At 40.8% G+C, this 11,820-nt stretch overlaps 1 protein-coding gene across 3 annotated transcripts in view; it reads right to left on the reverse strand.

Annotated features, from left to right (window-relative positions):
• ABCB11 (ATP binding cassette subfamily B member 11) overlaps window positions 1-5,920 on the reverse strand; it is a 94,391-nt gene extending 88,471 nt beyond the window's left edge. For 2 of the 3 annotated variants that reach the window (XM_024122314.3, XM_024122313.3), the window contains exons 1-4: window positions 5,827-5,902; window positions 4,492-4,513; window positions 1,502-1,556; window positions 493-731 (exon numbers count right to left, since the gene is read on the reverse strand). In XM_024122314.3, the coding sequence (XP_023978082.1) occupies window positions 493-731; window positions 1,502-1,556; window positions 4,492-4,513; window positions 5,827-5,902 (392 nt within the window). Of the gene's footprint in view, window positions 1-492; window positions 732-1,501; window positions 1,557-4,491; window positions 4,514-5,826 lie in introns of all 3 variants that reach the window. The other variant, XM_024122315.3, reaches the window with a different exon arrangement.
• Window positions 5,921-11,820: the final 5,900 nt, after the last annotated feature.

An 11,820-nucleotide genomic window follows, 5' to 3' on the forward strand; every position in this document is an offset into this window, starting at 1 on the left:
AGGGAGGGAGGGAGGGAGGGAGGGAGGGAGGGAGGGAGGGAGGGAGGGAGGGAGGGAGGGAGGGAGGGAGGGAGGGAGGGAGGGAGGGAGGAAGGAAGGAGGAAACAGGAAAGAGGAAAAAGGAAGTCTTGGATATGAGACATGACAAGGACTCAAGTAAAATTCATGGGTCATCCTCCAACTGCATCAAGTATTGGTAGTGTCATCCTCAAGCCTGTGGTCTACAAAGTGGTGAAATTTGGGTGATGTATTTAATGAGCAATTTCCAGTTCTGGAAATTGTCATCTGTTGTTGTTATTAAGCTTTAAAATTCCGGTAGGACAGGAAGAACTTCAGGACAGAGTAGTTTATAGAAATACGGGTAAATTTATGTTTCTTTTTGCTCTGTGTTAGACACCACTCCAGCTCAGTCCATAAGGTTCTCTTCACACATTTTGAATTACAATCTAAGATACAAGCCAAAAAAGTGAAAAGGAAAAAATAGCAGCCTACCCACAGCGCGTTCCATTTGTCACGTTTTGGTAGACGGAGCCGTTGGTCCATACTATCGTGTTATTCACACATGCTTTTCCAGGGATCTTGAGTTCTTGTAATTCCATGTCATACTCAATAGAAACATCTGTCATTGTGCCAAAAATCAGTAGCACGCCTGGATAGGCTACTCCATGGAGAAATGCACATAAACTTCCCACAAACATCAGCCAAATGTCAGTCTTTGAAGAAAATCGAAACTTGAAAAACAAAGGATTCAGAGATCATCTATGCGTGAAAAGCAGGAGAGGTAGGAGGACTATTTAATTTTAGTTACTAGATTCTGATAAATAGTATTCAACACCAAGTCTTAAGGGAATCATCTTAATTGAAAGGTAGAGTTCTCACTAATATTGAAATAAACGGTACATTGATTCTCTAAATCATTAGACTCTTACATTGTTAGTTCATGTTATCTCTTTTCTAGTCTCTTAATTCATTCTCTTTATCTCAGGAGCTGACTTTAGTTCTTAGATATTCATTCCCAGCTTAAGGGGGAAACAATCACTGGCACAGATGCAATTGTCATGTAGATATTCTGTGTGGGTTATTCAGCAATTGTATAAACTGGCTCCCAGAACTGATATTGACAATGAAGGTGCCTATTTGTGCCCAGAAATGCCTCCACTCTGCAAATTTGAGAAAAATACCTACACTATGGAATTTCTAAAGACGTCATAAGAATAAGTATACATGACATGATTACTGTGATAATTTTCCTTACTAAAATGATAATTAGGGGCTTAGTGATTATCTTCTAGAACACTTTTATGATCTACCAGATAGAATTTGTGTTTAATCAGAAATAAATTTCTAATTGCTATTCAACATGTTATCACGTAGGCAGTTTATGACTGAAAAAGTGATCATCATGTTAAAAAACCTGCCAATGTGACTATAACATTTCCTCCGCCACCTGAACAACTCACAGTGGCAAAACCTGTGCCATAAATCAGCACAGTTTTATTACCAATTGAAAGAAGCCAACTTGACTGCTGCCACCTTTCTTCTTCTTATCTTCTAACCTGAGGAGAAAAATACAGGGGTTTACAGACCATCCTTTCCAAAACAATGAGAAATTCTCCCTAGATGGTGATTTTATGAGTCATTCTTTAGTAAAAAAGAAAGCCCCCACTGGCTGCGAAATTCTTTCCAAAACTGGTATCTTAAAAACTAACCAGGGGGCTTCCCTGGTGGCCCAGTGGTTAAGAATCTACTTGCCAATGCAGGAGACACGGGTTCGAGCCCTGGTCTGGGAAGATCCCACACGCCGCAGAGCAACTAAGCCCATGCACCACAACTACTGAGCCTGCACTCTAGAGCCTTCAAGCCACAGCTACTGAAGCCTGCGAGCAAAGACCCCGTGCTCCGCAACAAGAGAAGCCACCACAATGAGAAGCCCGTGCACCGCAAAGAAGACCCAACGCAGCCAAAAATAAATAAATAAATTTATTTTTAAAAAACTGAAACAAAAACTAACCAACAATGACCTACTGTATAGCACAGGGAACTCTGCTCAATATTCTGTAATGGCCTAAATGGGAAAATAATTTGAAAAGGAAAAGATACATGTACATGTATAGCTGAATCACTTTGCTGTGAAACTAGCACAGCATTGTTAATCAACTATACTCCAATATAAAATAAAACAATTTTTTTAAACTGGTTATTACTTTCAGATTTACTTCTTCTAGAGATTTCAGTATAGCTGTATCTCTTGTTCAGTAGAGATTCACTGAGGTCTTTCTGAGAGGTGCTAAGAGAAAGTAAAAAGTACTCTGTACTCCCTGTTACAGTAGCAAATAACTATTGGACCTCAGCTTTGAACCTCGGCCTCTTTCTACCTACATTTCCTTATAAGTTGAGGTGGTTGGATTATCTGATTTATAGCTTCCTTCTCGCACTTAAAAATTTTACAACTACATTAAATAGTGTTGATATGATAAAAAATTTAAAAAAAACTCCCATACTTCCCATAAACTCATATTTACTTATTATTTCTTATTCATTTTACTGCTCATAAAATTGTATTCAACCCATCCTTGAACATTTCAACTCCAGGGATCTCCACTTCACCTGAGTCATCCATTCATGAATATAACCCAGGTCTTGTTTTCACCAGGAACTAGTCTACTCTGTCAGCTCTTTGGGACTGAGCATGCATCTTGTTTTCTCACTTCCTTCCTCCTTCTATACCTATTTGTCATCTCAGTTGAGACCCTCAGTCCTTTAAACTCTCCATTTACTTACAATCACTAAACCCCATCAAGGTGTTGCTTCCTTACTCAGGCATCCTAGGTCTCACTGCTGGCCATTTGGACCACACTTTCACCATCATCCTCAATCCTTTTCCCCAAATCTATCCTTGGAAACCCCATCTCCGCATTCAGCCAGCTGTTCCCCCTTCTCCTCCTGAAGCCAAGCTGCTGGGCCTGTTAGAGACAACCTCTCCACCATCTGAAAGGTGCTGCACATTCTGTGCTTAGCACTTGGCTGCCCTAAGCTTCCCTTCCAGCTCAGAGTAGAATCACAGATCCTTGCTGACACATCCACAGCCCTCCGTGGTCTGGTCAGTTGACTCTCTGACCTTGTTTTCTCCTACTTCACTCCAATTTTCACCACCCGAGCCACCTGGCCTCTTTGCTGACTTTTGTCCGTGCCAAATTTGTTCTCACCTCTGGGTGTTTGCACTTGCTACTTCCTCTCCCCAAAATACTCTTTCTTCGGATATCTGCATGGCCAACTCCCTCCCCTCCTTCATACCTTCTCTCCAAAGTCACCTTCTCAATGGAGCCTTCCATGGCCAAAGTCTTTAAAATTTCAACTCTCCCCTACATCATTTCAAATCTCCATTTCCATCTTTACTTGTTTCTTCTTAGACAGGGAGTGATAAATTATCACTAGCTCCCATGTTATATATTTTATTTATTTATAGTGTTTATTATGTATCCCTCACTAAGGGAGGGAGCTCGTCAAGGGCAGGTGAGTTCCTCAAGGACAGAGATTTTTGCCTACTTTGTTCTTTTCTATATCCTCAGCACCTAAGCCCAGCAGGTCCTCAATTAATATTTGTGAAATGAATGCATGAATGAATGAATGAGTATGGTCTCCAGCCTCACCTCAATCCACAGCATTGTACTTCATCCCTCTACAGATTGTTCCCATTCCCCTCAGAAGCTTTATCAAATTTTCACTGTCATCTTCTCATCCTACGTTACCACACTTATCAGGAGAAAGGTTCATATCCTCTAAAAACCAAAGCACTCACTCTGCTTTCCTGCTCATCCTCATTGCAGCTCATTCATCTGCATCCATGCCCTTTTCCATCTCTTTCCCACCCAGTGAGAAAGAATAGTTCTTCTGTGCCCAGCTGACCCTATACCATTCCAAGTCCAAAGCTAATGTTCCCTCAACTACCACCTCCTTCTGCCATGAATTACTTAAAATGTCTTAAATACCTTCAACCTCTCCCTTTCCACCACCTCTATTTCAGAAACTTAGCTGGTACCTCCTTGTTTTCTAAATTAGACTCCTTTAATCCTGCCCTCATGCCGAGTATGATTAAGTGGCATTTGTTTTATGAGAGAATTTAAACTCTTAAAGAGAAACATCTAATAAGTACAATTTAGGTTTCTACTATTTGCTTTTGGGAAGAATTGGGCTTTCTTCTCTGTGCCCATGAAATCATACTTGTCCAATTTTTCCTCTGCTCATTTAGGTCAGAAATTCTGTGGTGTTCCTGGACATACAGGGGAGATTTGGACCTAATCCAGAAGGAATATTCCCAGAGGTTTTTGAAATCAAATTATAGTAATGTTTTAAAGAGAAAAAGAATGGATTATATATACCATTTTGTAGGCAGTGCAATGTGTGTAAAAATATTGCTTCTGCTTTGTGCCTTTTATGGGAATATTAGGAAATTATTTTGAAGATGTGCTGCATTGTTGAGTAGTCACTTACTTTGATTTCTTATCATTGTCATCTGTCAGGATAAAAACAATACATAAAGCAATTAATAATAATGGCAAAATGAAACATAGTCGTTAACATTTTTGCTCTGGAAAAACATTTCTATAATTACTTTTATTCATGGAACAATGCAAAATAATTATTTGCTTTTTCCTCTCTCTCTCTCTCTCTCTCTCTCTCTCTCTCTCTCTCTCTCTCTCTCTCTCTTTCTCTGTATTATAGAAGACATTTTTTCACATTCAGGACTGCTGCCTTGACTACATTTCTTGACTTTTCTCCAGAAAATGAAATCTTTTTACCTTCTGAATGTCAACTAAAGACCAACATTTCTAAATTAGCTAAAGAAAGTCTGATTTTTTGAACTACCAAATAAAATGAATATTTATTTCTCGTTTGGTTCTTTATAAACATCAGAATTTGTCTACTTAAAATGCGGATCACAAATCAACTAAACGATAAGATATCATTGACACCCCCACGCCAGTAGAAGCCATAGGATTGAGCCACGTACTATTTTCCCCAGCATAGGTCAGAGCAGACGGAGGGGAGGAGGTGAAAGTGGGAGCTCAGGGTCCTGAGTGTAGGGAAACCACAAGGAAAGGAACCCGAGGTGCTAATGCCAACCATTGTCATAGGACAGCACATCCTGGTTCCCCTGGCATTTAAATTTCACGTCATTTCATTTCATTAAGAGTAAAGAGGCATTACAGTGTAGATAGAGATTAACCTCTTAGGTTTGGGAATCAGAACCAGATTAGGATTACGGCTCCATTAATTATTAGTCACACAATCTTTGCCAAGTTTTCAAAAATGTATCCAACTCTCTGTTTCCTCTTCTATAAAATGTAAAATCATAGGATTTTTTTAAAAAAAAATAATAGCTTAGAATCATCTGCCCTCACTCTACACCATGTACTAGTGCTACACACATTACCTCACTCTGGCCAGCAGAGTCTTTGCACTGTTCCTCTCAGGGAGCCGCGCTCACTAAACATTTACTACTATAATCAATTACAACAATATACGAATAAAGGTAATAATAATAGCCAGTGCTAGAACAACCCTACTCTACCCAGGGAAGAGATATTTATAGGTGAGATGCTTTCACTCACCCAGGATTTGTGCATTCTTACCTAGCACTCTCAGCCATTCCATTAGATGGATTCTAGGGAGAAACACCTAGAGTATGTTAGAAGACCATCCAGTATAACAGTTCTACTTAATTGCCATTGATTTTTCTCTTCTCCTTAAACCTTCACTAGCTTGTTCCACTTTTGTTCTCACCTCTCTTTGTACACAAGACAGTAAGAGAAAAAGGCCACTTACATGATCTGTCTGACTCAAAACCATGATTGTCCTCTCCAGATTTCTTCACGCTGAGAAGAATTACTGAGTCAGACATGGTAATTGCAGTCCACAGCCAACAACGCTAGAAAAGAAAATAAAAGAATCATTGCGATTATTATTTATTTTCTCTTCCTTAATCAAAGTAGCCAAGTGAAAGAATAATTTGGTTCAAGAAATTATCTTCATTAACAATCTCAGACAAAAGTAGATTTTTTTAATTGGTTAACCCCATGAAAGAGTCTAATTATTAGGAAAGATAAACCCAAACCATTGATTATGATTTTCTCTGGTTGCTGGATGGATAGTTGTTTTTTATTTATTTGTTCTTTCTGCTTATCTGTGCTTGCTTGTTTGACTGATTGATTTTTTTTTAATGAGTAAAAATAAGAACCATTAGAAGGGCACAGCCAACTGGTGACATTCTTGGGTCAGTAGAGCTGACCAACAACACCCAAATACTGGTGGGTAGGTTTCAGTGCTCCTTTGTAAATGCAGCCCCTAGATCCAGACTATGGAAAGTCCAGCATGGACCAGGAGAACTGCTACCTAATTCATTTTATAACACAAGTATAACCTTGACATCAAAACAAATAAAAATGTTATATGAAAAAAATAGAATTATAATTATTTTTGAAAATAGAGTTTAGAATGCTAAATATGTTCAATATAATCTAGCAGTTTATGAAAAAAACATAGTGAGCAATGTTGATCCCAGAAATGCAATGATTGTCTAATGTAAAAAAAAATTGGATCATCCTGATAGATGCAGAAAAAGTATTCAGTAAAAATTAATATCCATTCCAGATGTTTAAAAGCCCATAAAATTAGAAAAATCATTATGTTGCAACCCAATGAATGAATTTAGGTGCTGATCGGTGACAAATACTAAAACCATTCATTGAAATACTGGCAAAGATTAAATATCCAATAGTGCAAAGTGTTGTGAAGATATAAAGACATTACACTAAGTTGTCAAATCTCCTTAAGCTTCTCTTAGCCATGACAATTTCTCATAAATTTCTGATGATCTTGACAGTTTTGAGAAGTACTGAGCAGTCATTTTATAGAATGTTCCTGAAATTGGGATTTATCTGCTGTTTTTCTCATGATTAGTCAGGAGTTGTGTGTTTTGGGGAGGAAGACCACAGAGGTAAAGTACCCTTCTCATTACGTCATATCAAATGTACTATCAAGATGATGGTATCTATTAACATGATTTATACAAAATAAATTAAAAAAAAAAACTCAGTATTAAGAAGCAGAGTGAGAGGGACCTCCCTGGTGGTCCAGTGGTTAAGAATCCACCTGCCAAAGCAGGGGACACGGGTTCGATCCCTGCTCCGGGAAGATGCCACATGCCGCGGGGCACCTAAGCCCATGTGCCACAATTACTGAGCTCATGCACCACAACTACTGAAGCCCATGGGCCTAGAGCCCGTGCTCCACAGCAAGAGAAGCCACCACAATGAGAAGCCTGCACACCACAACAAAGAGTAGCACCCGCTCACCGCAACTAGAGAGAGCCCGCATGCAGCAATGAAGACCCAGCACAGCCACACAAAAAAATGCAGAGTGTGAAACATTAAATATGTAGTTTATGAGGTCAGTTAAAAAATACTAAAAAAAAACCAAATTCACAATTCTTTTATCCAACAACAAAATTTCTTTAATATAGCAATATTACATTCAGGCTGCAATGTTTGCTGGTTATACCATTTTTGAAATTTTGACCAAATTTTTTTTTTCAAAAAGCAAAAAAGAAACTCTTTGATAATGAGAAAATAATAAAACAACTTGAACCATAGTTGTAATATTGCATTTCCTAATTTTAAAATGAGACATTTTTAAAAACTCCAGTCTCCTAGACTATTTTTTTTCCTGGCTTAACTCTTCATTTAAAAAGGTTTCTTTCCATTGGTGTGCAAATATTTGGCAGTGTTTAGAGGCCATTGGCATAGTGTCTTGCCTGTGAACTTTGGAGTTCCACAGATCCCAGTACTGCCTACGGCTTCACTCTATGTTGTTGGATATGTTTTTTGTTTTTTTGTTTTGTTTTGTTTGCGCTACGCGGGCCTCTCACTGTTGTGGCCTCTCCCGTTGCGGAGCACAGGCTCCGGACGCGCAAGCTCAGTGGCCATGGCTCACGGGCCCAGCCGCTCCGCGGCATGTGGGATCTTCCCGGACCGGGGCACGAACCCGTGTCCCCTGCATCGGCAGGCGGACCCTCAACCACTGCGCCACCAGGGAAGCCCTGTTGGTTATGTTTTTTAACCTTTCTCCAGGCCCCGATTTCTCCACCTTTTAAGTCAACGGAATACTACTCAGCCATGAGAAAGAAGGAAATCCTGCCATTTGCAACAACATGGATGGAACTTGAGGACATTATGCTTAGTGAGATAAGCCAGACAAAGAAAGACAAATATTGTATGATCTCGCTTTTATATGGAATCTAAAAAAGCTGAACTTGTAGAAACAGAGAGTAGGATGGTGGTTACCAGGGCCCAGGGGCTTGGGGGGAGTTGGGGAGATGTTGTTAAAGGGTACGAACTTGCAACTAGAAGATTAGTAATTTCTGGAGATCTAATACACAGCACAGTGATGACAGTCAACGATACTGTATTGTGTACTTCAAAACTGCTAAGAGACTAGATCTTAAATGTCCTTACTACAAAAAAGAAATAATAATTATGTGATGTGATAAAGGTACTAGCTACAGCTACAGTGGTAAACATATTGCAATAAATAAATGTATCAAATCAACATGTTGTATACCTTAAACTGACACAATGTTATATGTCAACTATATATCAATAAAAAGATTAACTAATTAATTTTTTGGAAGGGTGAATTTGCCCTTTCAGTTTAGCTGGGACATCCTCTTTTCCTGTCCTCAGACATCTGCACTTCTGGTTCTTGGGCTTTCAGATTCCAAATGGAACTACACCACTGGCTTCCCTGGGTCTCCAGCTTGCACATGGCAGATCATAGGACTTCTCAGCCTCTATAATCACATGACTCATAATAAATCTCTTTCTACGTATCTATATATAATCCTATTCTTTCTGTTCCTTTGCAGAACCCTGACTAGTTCAGTTAGTATTCTATGAGATTGTTTATTTCTTATAGGAGAATAACACAGCTTAGCTATGAGTGCCAGGCCAGCAACCAAATATCTGGGACTGTTCTTTTGTTTGTTTTCTTTCTCAGCATTCAGTGCATCACTCTGGACTTCAGTAGTCCACTCCAAGAAGCTATATTTTAAAAGACACACTCTCTCCAGTGCTACAGGACATGCATCGCTTGCTCATTCAGAAACGGAAGCTAGGGGACTTCCCTGGTGGCGTAGTGGTTAAGAATCAGCCTGCCAATGCAGGGGACACGGGTTCGAGCCCTGGTCTGGGAAGATCTCACAGGCCACGGAGCAACTAAGCCCATGCACCGTAACTACTGAGCCTGCGTTTTGGAGCCCACGAGCCACAACTACTGAAGCCCGCATGCCACAACTACTGAAGCCCGTGCGCCTAGAGCCCGTGCTCCACAACAAGAGAAGCCACCGCAATGAGAAGCCCATGCACTGCAATGAAGAGTAGCCCCCTCTCGCCGCAACTAGAGAAAGCCAGCGTGCACCAACGAAGACGCAACACAGCCATAAATAAATAAATAAATTATAAAAAGAGAAAAAAAAAAAAGAAACGGAAGCTAGTTGGCTTATCTCTGGTCAATTCCGTGATGACTTTTAAAGGCCATTGTGTTGAAAATGTTAATTACTTGTGTGCACCCACAAAGATAGTAGCAATTTTATAACACTACATTTGGAGAAGTGCAATGAGATATTAAAATTACTAGAAAGAAGAAACAGAGACTTTGCTTGTGGTATTCTCCAGAAAAAAACGATGTTTCCAAAATTAGATGTTAGATGAATGGCCTCATACCATTATAAGTGTACCCTGATGTATCATTAGACTATGTTTTCCCCACTGGTTAATTCCCTTTTTATTAGATGAGGTCCTGGGAAATTCTTAGAGCAGATGCTGGAGAACATCTCTGTTAGTCTCTGAAACCCTGGAAACATAGTGGGAATCTAGATTTCAGTGACAAGCACATTTGTTGTACAGGGTGGTGAGAGCATGTCTCTTCCTCACTTGGTACATTTATGATTTAAGAGTACAAGCAGATGTCATGTCATCTAATTCTACTCTCTCAGCTATTATCTATAGCATTTAAGCTAACAATTTGTTCTTGAGCTTCCTGAAGCATGTGAAAGTTTCTTGGGTATCATGCATTGCAAGAAGCTTTAATTAGGGTTTCTTAACAATTTACAATAACAAAATTGTACTTTAAGCCACACAAAAGAACTCAGATTTGAAAATAACTTACCAAACTATTTCCTTTTCACTCTGCCTTTTTATATAGTAAATTATTTTAATCTCTAAAAATCTCTTTGGGAACAGATTGAGAATTTTCAAGGTCTCCCAGAAAAATTGTCTTTCAATAAACTTAAGAGAATCTAGGAGTTAAAAGTAGGAAATCAAGCTTTCTAAGCACTGATCAGCAGATTTTGGCCACCTAATCATGGAATCCCCCAAGAATTCTGAATCGCCCATGCCAACACCAGTTTCCCCCTCTGCCAAATGGTACGTGGTCTATACCCTGAGTACTACCTGTGCTTCTGTTTAACTCTCCAGGGTCAAAGTTTCTTTTTCTTTGATAAAATGTGTGATCTTATCAACACAAAAATCTACATTAGAGAACAGTCTCCTGACCTTTTTTTTAAAATTTTTTTGCGGTATGCGGGCCTCTCACTGTTGTGGGCTCTCCCGTTGCGGAGCACAGGCTCCGGACGCGCAGGCTCAGCGGCCATGGCTCATGGGCCCAGCCGCTCCCCGGCATGTGGGATCCTCCCGGACCGGGGCACGAACCCGCGTCCCCTGCACCGGCAGGCGGACTCGCAACCACTGCGCCACCAGGGAAGCCCTCTCCTGACCTTTAATGGTAGTAATAGCAAGGATTTTTCTACCTTAGAACACTAGCAACAGCATTCTGGAAGACAACTGCCGGGGAGGAAAGAGAGGAGACAGAGAGCAGCTCCTGGATGGTCGCCCGAGAGAACCTGGGACAGGGAGAGACCTCAGAGAAGGGACTAAGGGAGCAGCGACACAGGGGGTTGAGGCTGTCAAAGCTGGAGGAGATACAGGTTCTATAGGCCGTGCCAGGAGCAAATCAAAGATCCTGAGGACAACACTTCAGAGCCCACCATGGGCCATCACACCAAGGCTGCTAGTGTGACCTCAAGACACCAGCCTGGAGCAACAGATGAGTGGGCTGACCCTCACCAAAAGCTGGGTCAACACTAGCAACTGGCTGTTGATACTGCAGAAGAATTGGGAAAGAAAGGAAGGGAGGGAGGGAGGGAGGGAGGAAGGAAGGAAGGAAGGAAGGAAGGAAGAAGGGAAGGAAGGAACAGGTTGGGGTAAAAACAGTTCTCCCAGGAGCTGGAATCCTTCCAGGCTGAAGGATATGATAATAATCAGGACATTCAGCCCACTGCCTGCTTTTGTACATAACGTTTTCTTGGGACACAGTCATGCCCATTTGTTTTCATTTTGCCCTTGGCTGCTTTGGGGCTACAATGGCAGAGTTGAGTTGCTGTGACAGAGACCATTCCCACCTTCCCGCCAATGCCTCAACATTCACTGTCTAGTTCTTCACAGATATGTTTGCAGACCCCTGCATTATGAAGTCAGTTCAGGACAGCCTGAAGCCTGGGGAGAAATCTTTGGAGAGCTGATTTACCCAACCTAAAAATCTTACGGCACACCAGCCCTCCGACCTGCCTGTCCTCATGGAGCTTACATTGTGACAGGGAAGGCAGATGACACGTAAGAAGTAAGCAACGTGACTGTGAGTAAAAGAGAAGTACAGGCATCCCCTAGACCCTCAAGCAGGGCCCTGCCCTTGTCTAGAAAGTAGGGG

The sequence above is a fragment of the Physeter macrocephalus genome, chromosome 2 (genome assembly GCF_002837175.3).
Source record: "Physeter macrocephalus isolate SW-GA chromosome 2, ASM283717v5, whole genome shotgun sequence".
Classification (NCBI taxonomy): domain Eukaryota; kingdom Metazoa; phylum Chordata; class Mammalia; order Artiodactyla; family Physeteridae; genus Physeter; species Physeter macrocephalus.